We start from the raw sequence: 14,784 nt of genomic DNA, 5'->3' as shown, positions 1-14,784 counted from the left end.
AGCTACATAGAGAAGCCCCATCTCAAAAAGCAAAACAAAAACAATCAAACAAAAATTTGTAGGTTTTTGTATAATTAATGTAGATACGTACCTGTCAGGAAATAAACTCGATATTCCAGGAATTTATGTCCCGCACTTTGACATTGTCCATCTTTCTACTTCATTGGAATATTTTCATTACATTTTGTTTATTTATTTTGTGGTATGACTATGTGTGTGCACTTGCCACAGCCGATGTGTAGAGGTCGGAGGACAACTTGTGGGAGTCAGTACTGTCCAGTGAGGCATCTGTCAGCCCAGTGTCCTACACTAAGTGACCCTCCCTCCCCAATTTTTAATTATCTGGTCTTGAGCCAAAACTATCATTTCTCTCTTAGAAAATCTGTTGTTTTGTGTCCTGATTCATAGGTTCCTCTGGGGTTAACTTTTCTCTGTATGTTTTATATTCTCTAGCTTTTGTGTTTGGGATTTCCTTTTGACAGTTAAAGTTTAACTAATTAACTAATACAAATGAATTTATTGCTTACATTTTAAAAATCCAGATCAGGAAAACTGTCCGTTGAGAAGGCCTCAAGCAAGCATAAATCATCTTTGTGGAGAAATAGACCAGTAGACCAGTATGGCTGTACAGTGGCACCAAGAGCAAGGGACAGGGCTTCTGGGCCCAATGCTTTATCAGTGTCCTGGCCATTCAGCCGTTGAGTTCTGTGCTCCCTCAGGAGCGTCAGAGCTTCGCCTTGCTTGCTTGCTCAGAGGCTCCTGCTGTTCTAGTATCTTTCTTCACTTTTAGTTTTTAGCATTTGGTGCATGAGTGTGATTATGTGTGCGTGCGCACACCTGTGGGAATCAGTTCTCTCCTTCCACTGTGTAGGTTCTGGAATCAAACCCAGTTGTCAGCAAGCACCTTTACCTGGTGAGCCATCTTGCTAGCCCTCCTTGGTATATTACTTGTCCTGTTTACCTGGTTTGTTCAGGTTCATTCATTGCAGGTTCCATAGCCTTGAACTATGACTTTAGTAGCCTTTTATCATCTGTCTACATCAGTCTCTGTCCTGGCTTCCCTTTTGTGTGATAGTTCTCCTAGATAACACATCTGAGGATAACAAATGCTGCCTCATTGAGCATCTTCTAAGATAATTCCTGTTTCCCTTGACACATGATTTTAGTCTGTCCCTAAAACCTCATTCTCCGACTTCACCTCACTCTGCCTCATTTAGTTCTTCCCCTGCGGTCACTTCTTGCTTAGGTAACATGTTCTCCTTTTCTAGGTTCTCTGTGCTCCACTGTGTGCCTTGTTCTGCCTCCCCAGGATGCTGCTCTCTTTACACTGATGACTGAAGGTCATTGTTTGCTAAGTTGTCATTGTTGAAGCTACCTGGAAATCTCCTGGTGAAATCCTCTTCTCTGTACATTTTACTTGTTATCCACATACCTGTAATGACCTACATTTCACAGTTATTTAGTGAATTGTGAATTGCTTGTTCACTCATATCTTTTCCCATCTATTCATCTGTGTCACTGTTCTCAACAACCAGCCAGAATTCCATACACTTGCTGAACTGCTTCTCTTATACTGATCTGAAGAAACTGACTTTGGGAGTCAAATGTTGATTACTGGTGATGTAATGAGCATCCTCAGAGGAAAATGAAGCAGTTTTACTCTTCAGGATGTGCTAGAGTGAAGCCCTAGGGATGTATTGTTCATGTTCAAAATGTACAAGTCATGTAGAGTGCCTGCTACTTGCCTCCAGGTGAACTAGAGACTGCTAGTACCTCTGACGCAGACAGGGTACACTTGAGTTAAAGTGTCCTACCAACCTAGTTAAGGAAATGGACTTACTGGTTGGAATGGGAAGAGCAGCCGAAAGTTACCGGACTGCAGTTGCTTTCACCACGTTTCTGGAAATCAAAGTGGAGAGTCGGGAGTGGGGTGGGGCTGGGTGGAGAGGGGGGTGGGGCGGGTAGGCAGGTGACGCAGCTCTTCTTTGAACCTGCTCATGTGACGTCTGTTTATTCTCAGGGTGAGTTCTGTGGAGTCACGTTACCTAGCAGGCAGTGTTGACTTAGCAGGGTCAGCCATGATCTAAATATAACTTGTGGGGCTTTTGTTTTGTTTTTATATTCGTTTAGTATTGTAAGATGGAAGTCATAATGGAGACCCAGTATTGAGTGCTTCCCTTTATAAATGGTATTATATTCTCCTCCTGTACTATTACTCTACTTATAACATTGTGATGGGAGCTTTCATCTTTAAATACAGAATAGGAATGGAAGATATCATTCTCCTCTAGAAAGCAATTAGGTCCCATTTCATTTTGTTTTCAATTCAAATAGGCCCTTTTGGTGCCATCATTGATGCAGTCATTGTTAAATTTTAATGTAAGAACTCTGTTTTCCTGGTTAAGAAGTTATAGCAAGTCTTCTTCGGATTTGTTGGATTTCCTTGCTATTGAATACTGGTAGCAACGCTCACGTTATGGTTTGCACGCGCTCCCCCAGAGGAGTGTTTACGCCCCGTGTGCTGTGACTGAGTCTTTGGTATGTCTAGATGTGATTATGACTGTGATGCACCAACCTATTTATAGTCTGCCTTTTGAGGGCAAGAACATTGAGAACCCAGGCACACATAGTTACACATTTGTCTGGGAAGCAAGGAGTTGTTCTCCTTGGCACTTCTTTTTGATACTTGGGTACCCCTGCTCTTTGAGGGTCAGCATATGTACCCCATTAAAATGAGTTCCAGATTATTTTTAAAGACAAAAGGAAGCCTGGATTCATTAGAAAGGAAGTGCACTGTTCTGTTTGCTCAATTCTTGGCTGAGTTGGGGTATTGGGTCACCATGCTAGTTTACTCACTTAACCCATGCTGTATAGACAGAAAGACAACACACAATGAACTGTGCACTTTCGTTTCATGAGTTATTTTAGTTTAGTTAGAGACAGGAATCAGTTGTGAGCTGCCATGTGGGAATTGAACCTGGGTCCTCTCGAAGAGCAGCCAGTGCTTTTAAGCCCTGAGCCATCTCTCCAGTCCCGATCCTGAACTCTTATGGTAGAAAGAACTGACGGCCACAAGTCCTCTGACTTCCCCGTGTGCCATGATATGCATATGGGCACACGTAATAAACAAATACATGTCTTAAAAAAGGTTCTAAAAAACCTAAGGCGTTGTGCTGAACTAATGATTTGTTTCAAGGATCAAATAATAAAACTTTAGGTTGACTCATGCTGTACAGAGATGAATTCAGCTTTAGGGACAGGAAGAGCGGCTGCTGTTGCTCCTGCCTCCCCGAACTTCCTTTGCCCCACTAGCTGCCATGTGAAGATGATGTCTTTTCCTTGAGTCCTTTTCAGTGTCTGATGTTTCTTGTTGGCATTTGGGGCATTTTGGTTTTGTTTTCAAATGACACCTCTTGCATGTAAAATGAGGAAATATTTCCTTTCTAAAATAGGAAAATAGTGTCTCCTGCCTGGATTCTTAGTCTCCATCCTTGGAAATGAAACATAAGTACTATTCCTCATAATCCTCTGTACAGAAAGATCTACAAGCCATTTTTTGTGCACACCAGTAAGTATATGTTGTCTGGTGTGTACTGATGGTTTTGTGTTGCTGTCTGCCAATCCCCAAATCTGCTGTCCCCAGGCTGACACTCAGCCACAATCAGCATTTCCCCTTGAGTTCTGGGGATCAAACTCCGGTTCTCTTGTTTTCAAGGCAAGTGCTTCACTGCCTGCGCTCTCCCTCCCTAGCCCTTGAGTCACAGCACCTTCCTTACCTGTGACATTCCACAATGCAGTTTTAACTGAATCTGAGTGAGCCTGTTCCCCCTGCCCTTCATAGCCCATGAATTTTGATTATTTTTTAATATCCTCATCTTTATTCAGATTTGGTGAATTTTCAGAGTTAAGTTTGAGCTGCTTTTTCTCAGCGTCCTGGCTGTAAAGTGAGCCTTGCTTGGCTCACTGTGTGCACCTGAGTCTTGAAGGCTGTGTATGTCTTCACAGCTGCTTTTTCTTCTCAGACTGGAAATTTTAGCTGGCTACTGCTGAACCTCTCCAGCATGTGAACTGCAGCAGGAGCTGTATGTTTTTGTTGGCTAAATTTGTTGTTTTCTATCGTAAAAGTAGAAAATCCATCTTAGTTCTCCGTGTCTGTTTCTGAAGTCTTTGTAACCCATGTGCAGTCTTGTTGAGCACATCTTCCAGTAGAATTCATCTTGTAACTACTGTAGAAGAGGAGTTACAGCCCTTTGTAATGACAGAAAATGTTGACATCCGGAGAGTAAAGCTTACTAATTATTTCTTTCTACACCTGTGCTTGATAGAATGCTGGCCACATGCCACCATTAAATTTAAATTGAGTGGTTAAATTGCATGTAAACAGAATGGTTAATGCTTGTAATTGAGTAGTTAATTTGCATGTAAATAACATGGTCAGGGCTGGGTGCCTTTAATCTCAGCTCTTGGGAGGCAGAGGCAGGTGGATCTCCCTGGAGGACACAGCCAGAACTACATAATAAATAAATAAAACAAACAAAATAAGCATGGTCAGTGCTTATCAAGTATAGTCAGTTTCTGATTTGCAAAAGGGAAAGTTTTGGAGGGGCTTTAGTAGCTGTATAAAGCACTGTTGTATTGTGCACTTCCAGTAGTCAAGATAGTTTAAACAGTTGTCCCTGGTGTTGGGATGGAACCCAAACTTCTACATGTCTGGCAGGCCTTTGCCATTAGATACAGGCCCAGTGTCTTCCCCATCCCCACTACTGTTGTTTTGCTTATTTCTAAATTAACAGAAGGGGCCAGGAAGTTGCACAGACTAGCCTTAAACTCACTCCATAACCCAGATGGCCTAGAACTTATGATCTTCCTTCTCATACATATATTTGTATATGTAAAATGCCATGATGTTAATATATATGTACATTTACCTAATTCTTTTAAGATTAACTATCTCCCCAGGCATGGGGGCACACACCTTTAATTCCAGCACTTGGCAGGCAGACACAGGTGTATCTCTGTAAGTTCAAGGCTAGCCTGGTCTACATTAGTTCAAGGACAGCCAGGGCTGCATAGTGAGATCTTGTCTCCAAATAATAACAGTAATAATAATGATAATAATAATCTATTTAGGAATATAGAATGTTCCCATTTGAGGCTGGTGAAAGCATGAGGTTTTATCTATAGGCTGTATTCCTAGAAATGGAATTTCAGCATGAGGGAGGTCAGTATCGTGAAGATTACTTGACGACAGTCTTGGGAAGTTGGCAGCTAGGCTGCCCAGTCCTGTGTGTGTACATTCTCATGCTCACACAATATTGAGTTTAGTCCAAATGGCATTGTTTATTTAAGGTGAACAGATTGCCGTAAAACAAGAAATGACTCTTTAGCTCTGAGTTATGTTTAAAATCTTGGAGCAGTGGCTGGAGAGATGGCTCAGTGGTTAAGAGCACTGGCTGCTCTTTCAGAGGACCTGAGTTCAATTCCTAGCACCCACATGGCAGTTCACAACTGTCTGTTACTCCAGTTCCAGGACTTCTGATACCTTCACACCAATGCATATAAATAAAGTTAGAGAAATTATTTTTTATTTATTTATTTATTTTATTTTATTTTTTGGTTTTTCAAGACAGGGTTTCTCTGCGTAGTTTTGTGCCTTTCTTGGAACTCACTTTGTAGACCAGGCTGGCCTCGAACTCACAGAGATCCGCCTGACTCTGCCTCCCGAGTGCTGGGATTAAAGGTGTGCGCCACCACTGCCTGGCTAAATAAACTATTTTTTAAAAAATCTTAGAGCAAATAGCATGTGAAATGCAATGAAGGGTGTGTATTTTATATCATCATTGTTTTTGTTAGCTAAATTTGTTATTTTCCGTTGTAAAAGTAGAAAATTCATCTTAGTTCCATGTGTTAGTTCCATGTGTCTGTGTCTAAAGTCTTGGAACTAACTTGTGTGCAGTTTTGTCTGTCTCATTCTTCCAGTGAAGTTCACCATCGGAATCACTGTTTAAAAATAGTTGTTATAGGCCTAAAAGTTCTGTAAGTGACTAAGGCCTTCTGCAGCTGGCTCGTCTTCTTCAGCTTGCACTTTGTTAGCAGGTTATCAAGACATGTACCAAAGTTCGTTAAAACACAAAGCTAAGGAAAGTGAACCTTCGTCTGTGGTTCTTATGAACTTGGACAGTGAAGCAGGCTCAGTGTGCACAGGGAGTGCTGTCGTTGGGATTGTTATGACGTGGGCTACTTTTTCTTTCTGTTCTGTAGTGTTGGATATTAAATCTGAGGGCCTTGTGTGTGCTGCCACTGAGTTCCAGCCACAGTCGTGTAATGGCTTTGAAAGTCATTGTAAAGGGAGAGTTATCAAAACCACCAATAATTCTTGAAATGATACTTCATTGATCTATCCTTAGCCCTCCATTCATTTGATGTTAGGAAGCGAGGTCAAAGAATATTTCCACCGATACCGGCAAGGTGGTTCAGTGGGTAAAGGCCGATGACTGGAGTTGCATTTCCAGGATCCACACAGAAGGAGAGAACTAACTGTAACCTCTACATGCAGGAAGTGACACATGAACACATGGGGGAGGAGCGGTCACACCCGAGAAGAAAGAAACATAATTTCAAGTCTAAGAAAAGGATGTTTGGAGCCGAGAGATTCATTAGTGGTTAAGAGCGAGCGTATACTCTTGCGTAGCACCCAAGATTCAGTTCCCAGGACCCATATTGGGTGGCTCACAACTATCTATAACCCCAGCTCCAGGGTACCCAATACCCTCTTCTAGATTCTGCAGGTACCAGACTCACACATGCACATACCACACACAGACACATATTCACATAGTGAAAAATAAATATTAAAAAGGATGTTTTTTTTTGTTGGAGTGTTTGCATTATTTTTAGTAAAACACAGTAGTAAATTAAAAAGTCCATCAAGAAACGTGATTAATCGTTCTTTAAGTGTAGGAAAGAAAGGATATGGAGGCTTCTGTTCCTTACACTGAGTACAGCAGGAGAACTGCCCAGTGAGAGATGGTGGCAGAATTCCTTACCCGGCACCACGGATGAACAGCACATGTTGCTGGGGCACAGTAGTTTATGTTGTAACACAACAGTTTGTGTGCCTGTACCAGACAGTGTGTGTTGTGTGTGTGTGTTCCTGCACCAGGCACTGTATTTGTGTGTGCGTGTGTGTGTACCTGCACCAGGCACTGTGCGTTATGTATGTTCGTGTTTGTCCGGCAGGCACTGCACCAGACACTTGTGTTGTGTGTTCCTGCACCAGACACTATGCTCTGTATGTGTTTGTGTGAATGTATGCCTGCACCAGTGTAAATATATAAAAAGGAAAAGGATTTGGATTTTTTTTTTTAAAGTATGTTAGAGCAGATGCTTAAGCTACAGGAAAATAAAATTCTTGGTGCAGTGTTATAATAGTTTGGGAGCAGTGATGCAGTTTTGAAAGTACATAGGAAACAGCATTTACAGTACCTCTGGTTAGATGTGTGCTGTTACTACTAAGTGGAAAAGCCCTGTCCCTAAATGCTAATTCATGTTCTTCTCCATTGGCTATGTGTGGCCTTTGTTGGCCAATGTGTTGAAGACATTACTAAAATTTTGACTTGTCAGTCACTGTGGCTGTCAAGCATATTTCCAGCATGGTCCCTGGAAAGGCCATGGCTTCCTTTTCAGTGGCACAGCATGCTCTTCTGAGTCTGAGGTTGAGCAGAGAACATTTCTGTATGTTTATACACAGCATTTTAAGGCTTTTGAGGCAGGCAGGGTTTGCTGTCTAGTCCACACTGGTCTCAGACTCCCAATTGTTACACCTATGTCCCTCAAGTACCAGGCTTTAAGATGTTTGCTTTGATACTATATTTTCAAACTATTTCCAAATGTTTGAAGAAATACTTTTTGATCTCCATTAACCAAAATTGATAAGAAATTCACATACTGATGGGTGGTGGTGGCGGCGGCGGCAGCGGCGGCGTGCGCCTTTAATCCCAGCACTCGGGAGGCAGAGGCAGACGGATCTCTGTGAGTTTGAGGACAGCCTGGTCTACACAGTGAGTTCCAGGACAGGCTCCAAAGCTACACAGAGAAACCCTGTCTTGCATAACAAAAAACAAACAAAGGAGAAATTCACATACCTTTTGAAAAAGTTGATGTGGTCAAGCCTTTCAGTGTAGTATATGATGAAAATATTTTTGGTAAGACAAAAGATAACCTTGAATCAACTTGTTCAGTGTCTTCTAATTATTGACTCTGTAATAATCATGACCAGGTAACTAACTGCCCTGTTGTTCAGTTTGGGGCTAGTAATAGAATTTGAGAAAGGAAAAAACTCGAGGCAGTGTTAGCCTTCTGTCTGCTGTGAACTGGTTGTGGAGTGGGGTCGCTCCTGAAGCATTGCCCATCACCCTCTGGCCTCCACATTCATAGCCTCCTCCTCTACAACATGCACACACAAGAAGGAGATGGTTTGAACAATTTGTCCCTAGATTTGGGTTGCTGGCAGCTCTGTTAGGAGATATATACACTAACCTCGGAAGTCTTCATTGATCTAAGTTGCTGAACATTATGATAAAGTTAACACTTAAAAAAAAATAACTGCAGGCCACAATGCAAACCACTTCTATGAACTTTAAAAAAATGTGTTGGATTTGAGTTGCCGTGTCATATTTTTTTTTTTTTTAAATATTGTTTTTGCCGTTCTCTGACAGACCCCTTATCCCTCTGGACAGAATGCAGGTCCAACCACACTGGTCTACCCTCAAGCCCCTCAGACAATGAATTCACAGCCTCAGACCCGGTCTCCGGTAAGTGTCAGCAGCTGCTCTCTCCTCTGGGTAACTGCTGTGATCTTTTAGTGACTACTCACTGTGTTCTGGGCAGACTCCTCACCACCACCATCATCACCAGTACCACTACACTGTCAGTGCTGGTAACAGGCAGCACTTGCATTTGGGACGACTAGAAGCCCTGGATGTTTACATTTCTTAGGGAGGAAAGGGTAGAGCTGTGTGTGCCATGAGATTCCTTCTACACAATCCAGTACATTCAGGTTTTTCTCCTTTAAGTTCTTCATGTTTGATTTGTAGTGTTCAGAATTTAGGAAAGTGAAGCAGAATGATGTTAGAAGCAAATTGGGTTTTACTGATTTGCCTCAGACTTGAGTGCTGTGGGAAGTAGGGCTTCTGAACCCATGCCACCAGATCGTTCTAACCATTTGACAGTATGATCACGTGCATGATACCCACCCAGGTGTATTCATTTCTTCAGTGGTAAATTAATTGTCGTACAGGTGTAAATGCAGTCATCCTCCTTGTTCACCCCTCATGTGGATTGCAACACTTACTAAGATGGACTCCAGGTCATCCTCCTGTTTGACAGTGCACAGTGGCTTCAGCTGTCCAACTGTTAGCGCCGTTTCCTTTCCTTCCCTGCATGAGTAGCTTTGGGCAGAAGGTGTCTGTAACATCTCATTGTACCCCACATCCCTCTTTGACCTTCAGCTCTGTGTATTCTTGGAATACAGGGATCTTCTTTTTGCACCCCAACCCTGCTTTTTTGCTTGTAGCATAGGAAGGTCATTGCATTAGCTCCTGCTCATTTGATTTCATGCATGAAGTTTGAATTGTTGAAATGTTCCAGAGACCTGCTTAAAGAACTAGGAGAGTCTAGACTGCACACAGCAGCCTGTCTTTCTCACCTCTTCCTGCTTTCCTCTCCCTTGGTGCCTTTTCCAACACCTGTTCTTAGATCCTGGTCCTCCCCAGAGGGCAGAGGAACCATTTCTAGAGTTGTGGGACTTGAGTCCTTGTTGCCTGCTTGCTTGTCTCCTTTTTCACTGAAATGGTGAACCTAACGTCTGGTGCAAGTTTTTGTTCTGAGAGTGGTTTGGGGATGTGGATACTTGGCTATTGGATGGGCCTGAGATCTCAACAGATCCATTTCAATAGGCCCCGGTTCTGATTGTTAAGCATGGAACATTATGGTAAGCTCTTACTGCAGAGAACTCTGTGGCCCTCTCCCCTCCCCCATTTTAATGATTGGGGAAGAAAATCAGAGTGAAATTACATGGATAGAGCTTGGCGCAAAAACCTGACTGAAGAGCTGCATCTCTAAACCAGTTTTCTTGACAGCCCAGCAGAACAGTGCCAATACATTGCACAGACAACTGGAAGAGGAGGAAGGTTTTGGAACAGACTCCCGTTTACAGGTCCTTGGCTGGAAGAGGCTGGATAAAATACTGCATTGTAAGCAATATAACAAACTGTACTTCTTGCAGGCAGCAGTGCCTCTGGCACGCGCTAGTTCTGACCACAGCCATATATTGGCTGGTGAACAGAAACGCATTGATCACATCTTCTCTGGAAGTCCAGCCTGGCATGCTAGCTTCTGCCAGGCGCAGTGGGAAAACCATAACAAATTGGGTGGGTCCCTCTATTGAGAATTAGACAGGAATAATTTGGGTTTTGCATTTTTCCCCTTATTTTAAATGTGAAGTGGAATATCCCTTTCTGATTTGAATCTAAAAGATAAATTTCAAGGCTTCTTGTCTACCCTTTACATTTTATAATTGATTATCAAGGGGCAGTGTCTGCAGTTATCAGCCACTTTTTCCTGTGGTCATAAACTTCTCAGATGCCATCCTTTTGCAATTTTTTTGCCATTTCCTCTGGTAGTGACCGTTACCACCTACATTACTAAAACCCACACGTGCCACATTCCATTACATGCCCCAAAGCAAGTGCAAGACTCGATGAGCCCACACTGCTCTTGCTTGTTGTTTTGGGTCTGCTGCCTTTTACTTGGTTTGTGTTGGTGCCGGGAGGGTAGCACGGGGGGGAGATTTGGCAGGACTGCACTTTCTCTTTCCATCCCAGTTGCCATGGTCTTGTCTCTTTCATCTCCAGCTGCTTGGACTGGCAGGAGAGGCCTGGGCTGTGCTGAGGGGCGCTGCAGCTTGTTAGCAGTGATGGTTTATTCCATTCTAGTTCTGCTTTCATAGGCCATTGGCAATGAATGCTGCTTAGGCTAGCCTTTTCATCCTTCCCAGACATCTGCTTTTTCAATCCTGCTGGCTTCAAGTGCCCCCTCCCTCCTTCAGGTTCTCTTCCTGTCTATATTTCTAGTTGATACGTACTCTGTTAGTTACGTTCATAATATAGAGAATCTTGTTCCACATTTAAAAATGCTGCCCATCTGCCCCACTTTCTTGATGGAGCTCTTCAAACTGCAGTTTATTTTTAAATGGCCTAAGAAAAATAGTGAAGTTATTAGAAGTCTATTTGGAGTGGGGACGATTTGACTTTTGTAGTAACCAGTCCTTGTTCTATTGGCCGGACTCAGTTACCGACTGTGCACAGCAGGGGAGGGTGTGGGTAAGCAGCACCAGCACTGGATTCCAGTTCCCATAGGCTGCTTTCCTTTATAGCTGGAATCCTCACCATCTCAAAGTGAGGCCTTTCAAGCGACAAGTTTCTATTTGTAACATGGGCCAGCAGTGACTACAGTTTGTTCTGTTGCTTACAGCCATCTCTAGGGTCAAACTGGTGACACTTCACAGGGAAACCCCCCAGCCAGCGGAGACCAGTCCAGAGTAGTCCAGGGGAGCTCCAGGGCCTTCCTTCACACACACACACATGCATGCACTTTTGTAAGATAGTTTTCTCTTGACTGGAACTTTGCAATTGTCTAAAGTTGATTTTTTTTGTTAGAATCTTAGAATTGGGGCCTTTTTGCAGAACTGTGAGAAGACGTCACTCCTGTGCTCAGCTCGGTCTTTGAAGTGACTCTTCTCTCCTGTTTTCTTCAAATGTGTCATGCAGAGATCTCTCCTTCTAACCTCTACTTTTGTAGCATATGGATGGTATTACCTAATCTTGAAACTTGATGCCCACAGTGGAGGAATGATCTGTTTGTTCTGTTCTCATAAATGAAAAACTGATCATTTAAAACCTCAATTTCTTTGAAGAGGAGAAATTTCTAGAAGATCCCTAGCTGTTACCTTCTATCATTCTGAAAAGCCGATTTGCCAAAATTGGCAGCTTTTCTTACACACCTTGAGCAAGCATAGACCATCAAGGCACTTTTCTAACCACTTGGGGACATTGTAGCTTCTGAGGTAGGATTTCTTAGCAGAAATGTGTTTAGTGGGCCCCCATACTGGGGCCGTGTGCTCCGTGGCATTGTTGGACTTTTTGAGTACAGGATAGCACAGTTGAGAGAGTTACAAAGGTGTATGTTCCTGTCGGAGGTGAATGAAGTGCCGAGCCAGGAGCGGCCTCCCTCAGCCTGCCGCCTGGTTCCGCTGGGGTTGTGAAGGCACAGATACTTAGTCCTTAAGTACTGTCAATCAGAGCCTGTGTGGTTTGCACTCAGAACTGCTTTCCCAGGCTTTTCTCTTCACTGATAGAGAGGACAGCTGCGGTGGAGCTAGAGAGGTTTTAGCATCGAGATGTGACTTGTATGATGGATTCTCTCTGTCCTTTTTAGTTAAAATTATTATTAGCCAAATTTTGCTCTGAAAAATGATTTTAGTCCAGAGATTTGATTGTTGTTTTTTTAAAAAATCTGGACTGAGAAAGTGTTCTAAGAGAGAATGGAGGTGCGTGTCAGCTGCTGGAAATACCGGAGGGCTTTGGTTCCCCTTCTCTCATGGCCAGTGTCCGCTATCTCGGCAAGCAGGCCGCACAGGGGGGCTTCCAGCATTTGCTCCAAGCTGCAAAGAGAGTTGAAATCTTGTACTTCTTGCCCATTTTCCTCCAGCTTATAATAATGCCATTTTGACTAATCCTCTTAGAGAGCACTGCTCTTTACTGGTTGTTTATCTTTAAAATGCCTACTATTCAGCTTTACTAGTTAATTGCATTTCAGCACACGCACACATCAAGCCTGTGTATCAGACACTCATTACATTTAAAGACATTTGTAGTCTCTTCCTCAACATCCATTCACTGTGCTTTGGTAATCTGAAAGCATTCCTGGTGTCCTCCAACTGTGGACAGTTTCATGGCACATACTTGATTTTTGTGTTTGTTTGAATACAACCCACCTAGTGTTTCAAACTTCCCTTTGCATCTTTTTTTGGGGGGGTCGGGGGAGGTTTTATTGGGTGCTCGTAGCTTAATGGCTTTTTCCCAGCTTCTGAATGACAGGACATCTGGGTGGTGGTGTGGCCCTGTTGGATCTTGGTGCCTGTCTGTCACTGTCCCGTAGCAAAGCCTTTACTGTTTTGTGTTTTTATTTTTCTCTCGTGGGTTTTGGTCTTTTCTTTTGTTGTATATTGTGTAACTTTGGTTTCTGTTGTGTTTCTGACTCTTTGTGCCTTTCCTTTTGTGTCTGTTCTCCCTTTTCCTCTCAGTTTGCAGCGGGGCCTCGACCTGCCCATCATCAGGTACTGTACCCTTGCCCCTCACTGTCACCCTGACTAATATGTGGGGCTTAGTAGCTGCTGACCCTTAGAATGCTGCCACCTCGTGTGACTCCCCTGGTGACTCTTCCAAGAGCAGCCTCTGTCTGGTCAGATTCAGTTGTTTTTCATTAGTTTCACCATATTTTATTTTTAACAAGCCCGTTTGCCTATGTTTATAGCAAAGTTAAAAACCTTCTTTTCTTTCCTTGAAGAGATTCCTTTGAATTCAGACACTTGTTAATCAATTTAACCTAATGGAGCAGGTAACATTCTAAGGGTTTCTGTTAACCTTCTGCTGTAACTGCTACTGATGTATAGAGCAGCTAGTGTTTCTAAAACCACTTGTGATTACTAACTTAGACCTCGTAATAAATTGATTAACAACAAGGTCCATTCGTTTGCTACATAGAACTCTTCAGCCTTACTTAATCTGAATGATTTAGACTACTGATTCTGTAAGATGAGAAGGTTACAGAAATTAAAGTTTACAAAAATCAGAAAGCAGTTCTATGTAATTTTGCAGGTGTGTAGTAAAGGTGACCTTACAGGAGACTCCTGTTCTCTCCAACACTTCATGGAGTGCTCTAAGACGTTTCCTCTTTGGTGTAGTAGGAAGAATCAGGTTAGAGTCTGATATATTGGGGTTCATACTTACCGGCCCTGCTGCATGTGACCAGCTGCACTAAGCCTCCGGCCCCTGCTGTGTAAAGCAAGTGAACCAGGGCCAGCACCCTCCTCAGGAGATGAGCTGCACAGCATCTGACACAGCTCGCCCAGTCAGTCAGGGGCAGCTGCTGTTAATGATGCTTTTAATCTACATAGTACTTTTGAGAAATGTGAGGTGTGGGGATCCTTTCTACATTAACCCACGATACTATGTTCAGGATTTCCCTTGCTCACTAAAAGGCTGTTGCCTCACTTTGAATCTTTCATTCCAGTAAGTGATTTGATACAAAGCTCCATTTCTTACCATGTAGTCTTAACAATTTTGGAGGAGACAAGGTCACCAAATTCTGAGGCGTTCCAAGCATAGATATGGCATGGATGACTGTTCTTTGGTTTTCTGGGGGAAAAAAAAATACGACTTGGGTATTTTTTCAGCTTGGAGATACACTGCTACAAAGACTTTGGAATGCTGGCACTAGCCAGATGTAGGTTTCATTCCCCCTGATTAATTGAGTGTGCTGGGTAAGTTACTCTCTGCCCTCAGCCTCACTTTCCTCCCCTCTAGAATGAGAATGATGCTTCAAGAAGGAAGAATGTGCAGATGAGTAAGATAATGCAAATGAAGTGGTCGGCAGGATGCAGTGGAGCGTGTGCTTGCTCCTACTTAGAAGTACAGTCCTTCAGGATGGGTAGAGTTAGTACAG

General features: G+C 43.0%; 1 protein-coding gene across 25 annotated transcripts in view; it reads left to right on the top strand.

Moving 5' to 3' along the window:
* The window catches only part of Eif4g3 (eukaryotic translation initiation factor 4 gamma 3), a 230,441-nt gene that overhangs the window by 87,922 nt on the left and 127,735 nt on the right, over window positions 1–14,784 (top strand). For 9 of the 25 annotated variants that reach the window (XM_052717675.1, XM_052717660.1, XM_052717656.1 and 6 more), the window contains 3 exons: window positions 8,718–8,813; window positions 10,140–10,253; window positions 13,364–13,396. The exons of 2 other annotated variants lie outside the window; for them this stretch is intronic. In XM_052717675.1, the coding sequence (XP_052573635.1) occupies window positions 8,784–8,813; window positions 10,140–10,253; window positions 13,364–13,396 (177 nt within the window). In that variant the 5' untranslated portion in view covers window positions 8,718–8,783. The remainder of the gene's footprint in view (window positions 1–8,717; window positions 8,814–10,139; window positions 10,254–13,363; window positions 13,397–14,784) is intronic. 14 more of the 25 variants (XM_052717676.1, XM_052717673.1, XM_052717672.1 and 11 more) reach the window with 6 other exon arrangements.

This window comes from Peromyscus californicus, unplaced genomic scaffold, assembly GCF_007827085.1.
Source record: "Peromyscus californicus insignis strain IS unplaced genomic scaffold, ASM782708v3 Scaffold_5__1_contigs__length_169319896, whole genome shotgun sequence".
Classification (NCBI taxonomy): domain Eukaryota; kingdom Metazoa; phylum Chordata; class Mammalia; order Rodentia; family Cricetidae; genus Peromyscus; species Peromyscus californicus.
The sequence above is the reverse complement of the archived record's forward strand: the minus strand, read 5'-3'. Positions and strand labels throughout refer to the sequence as shown.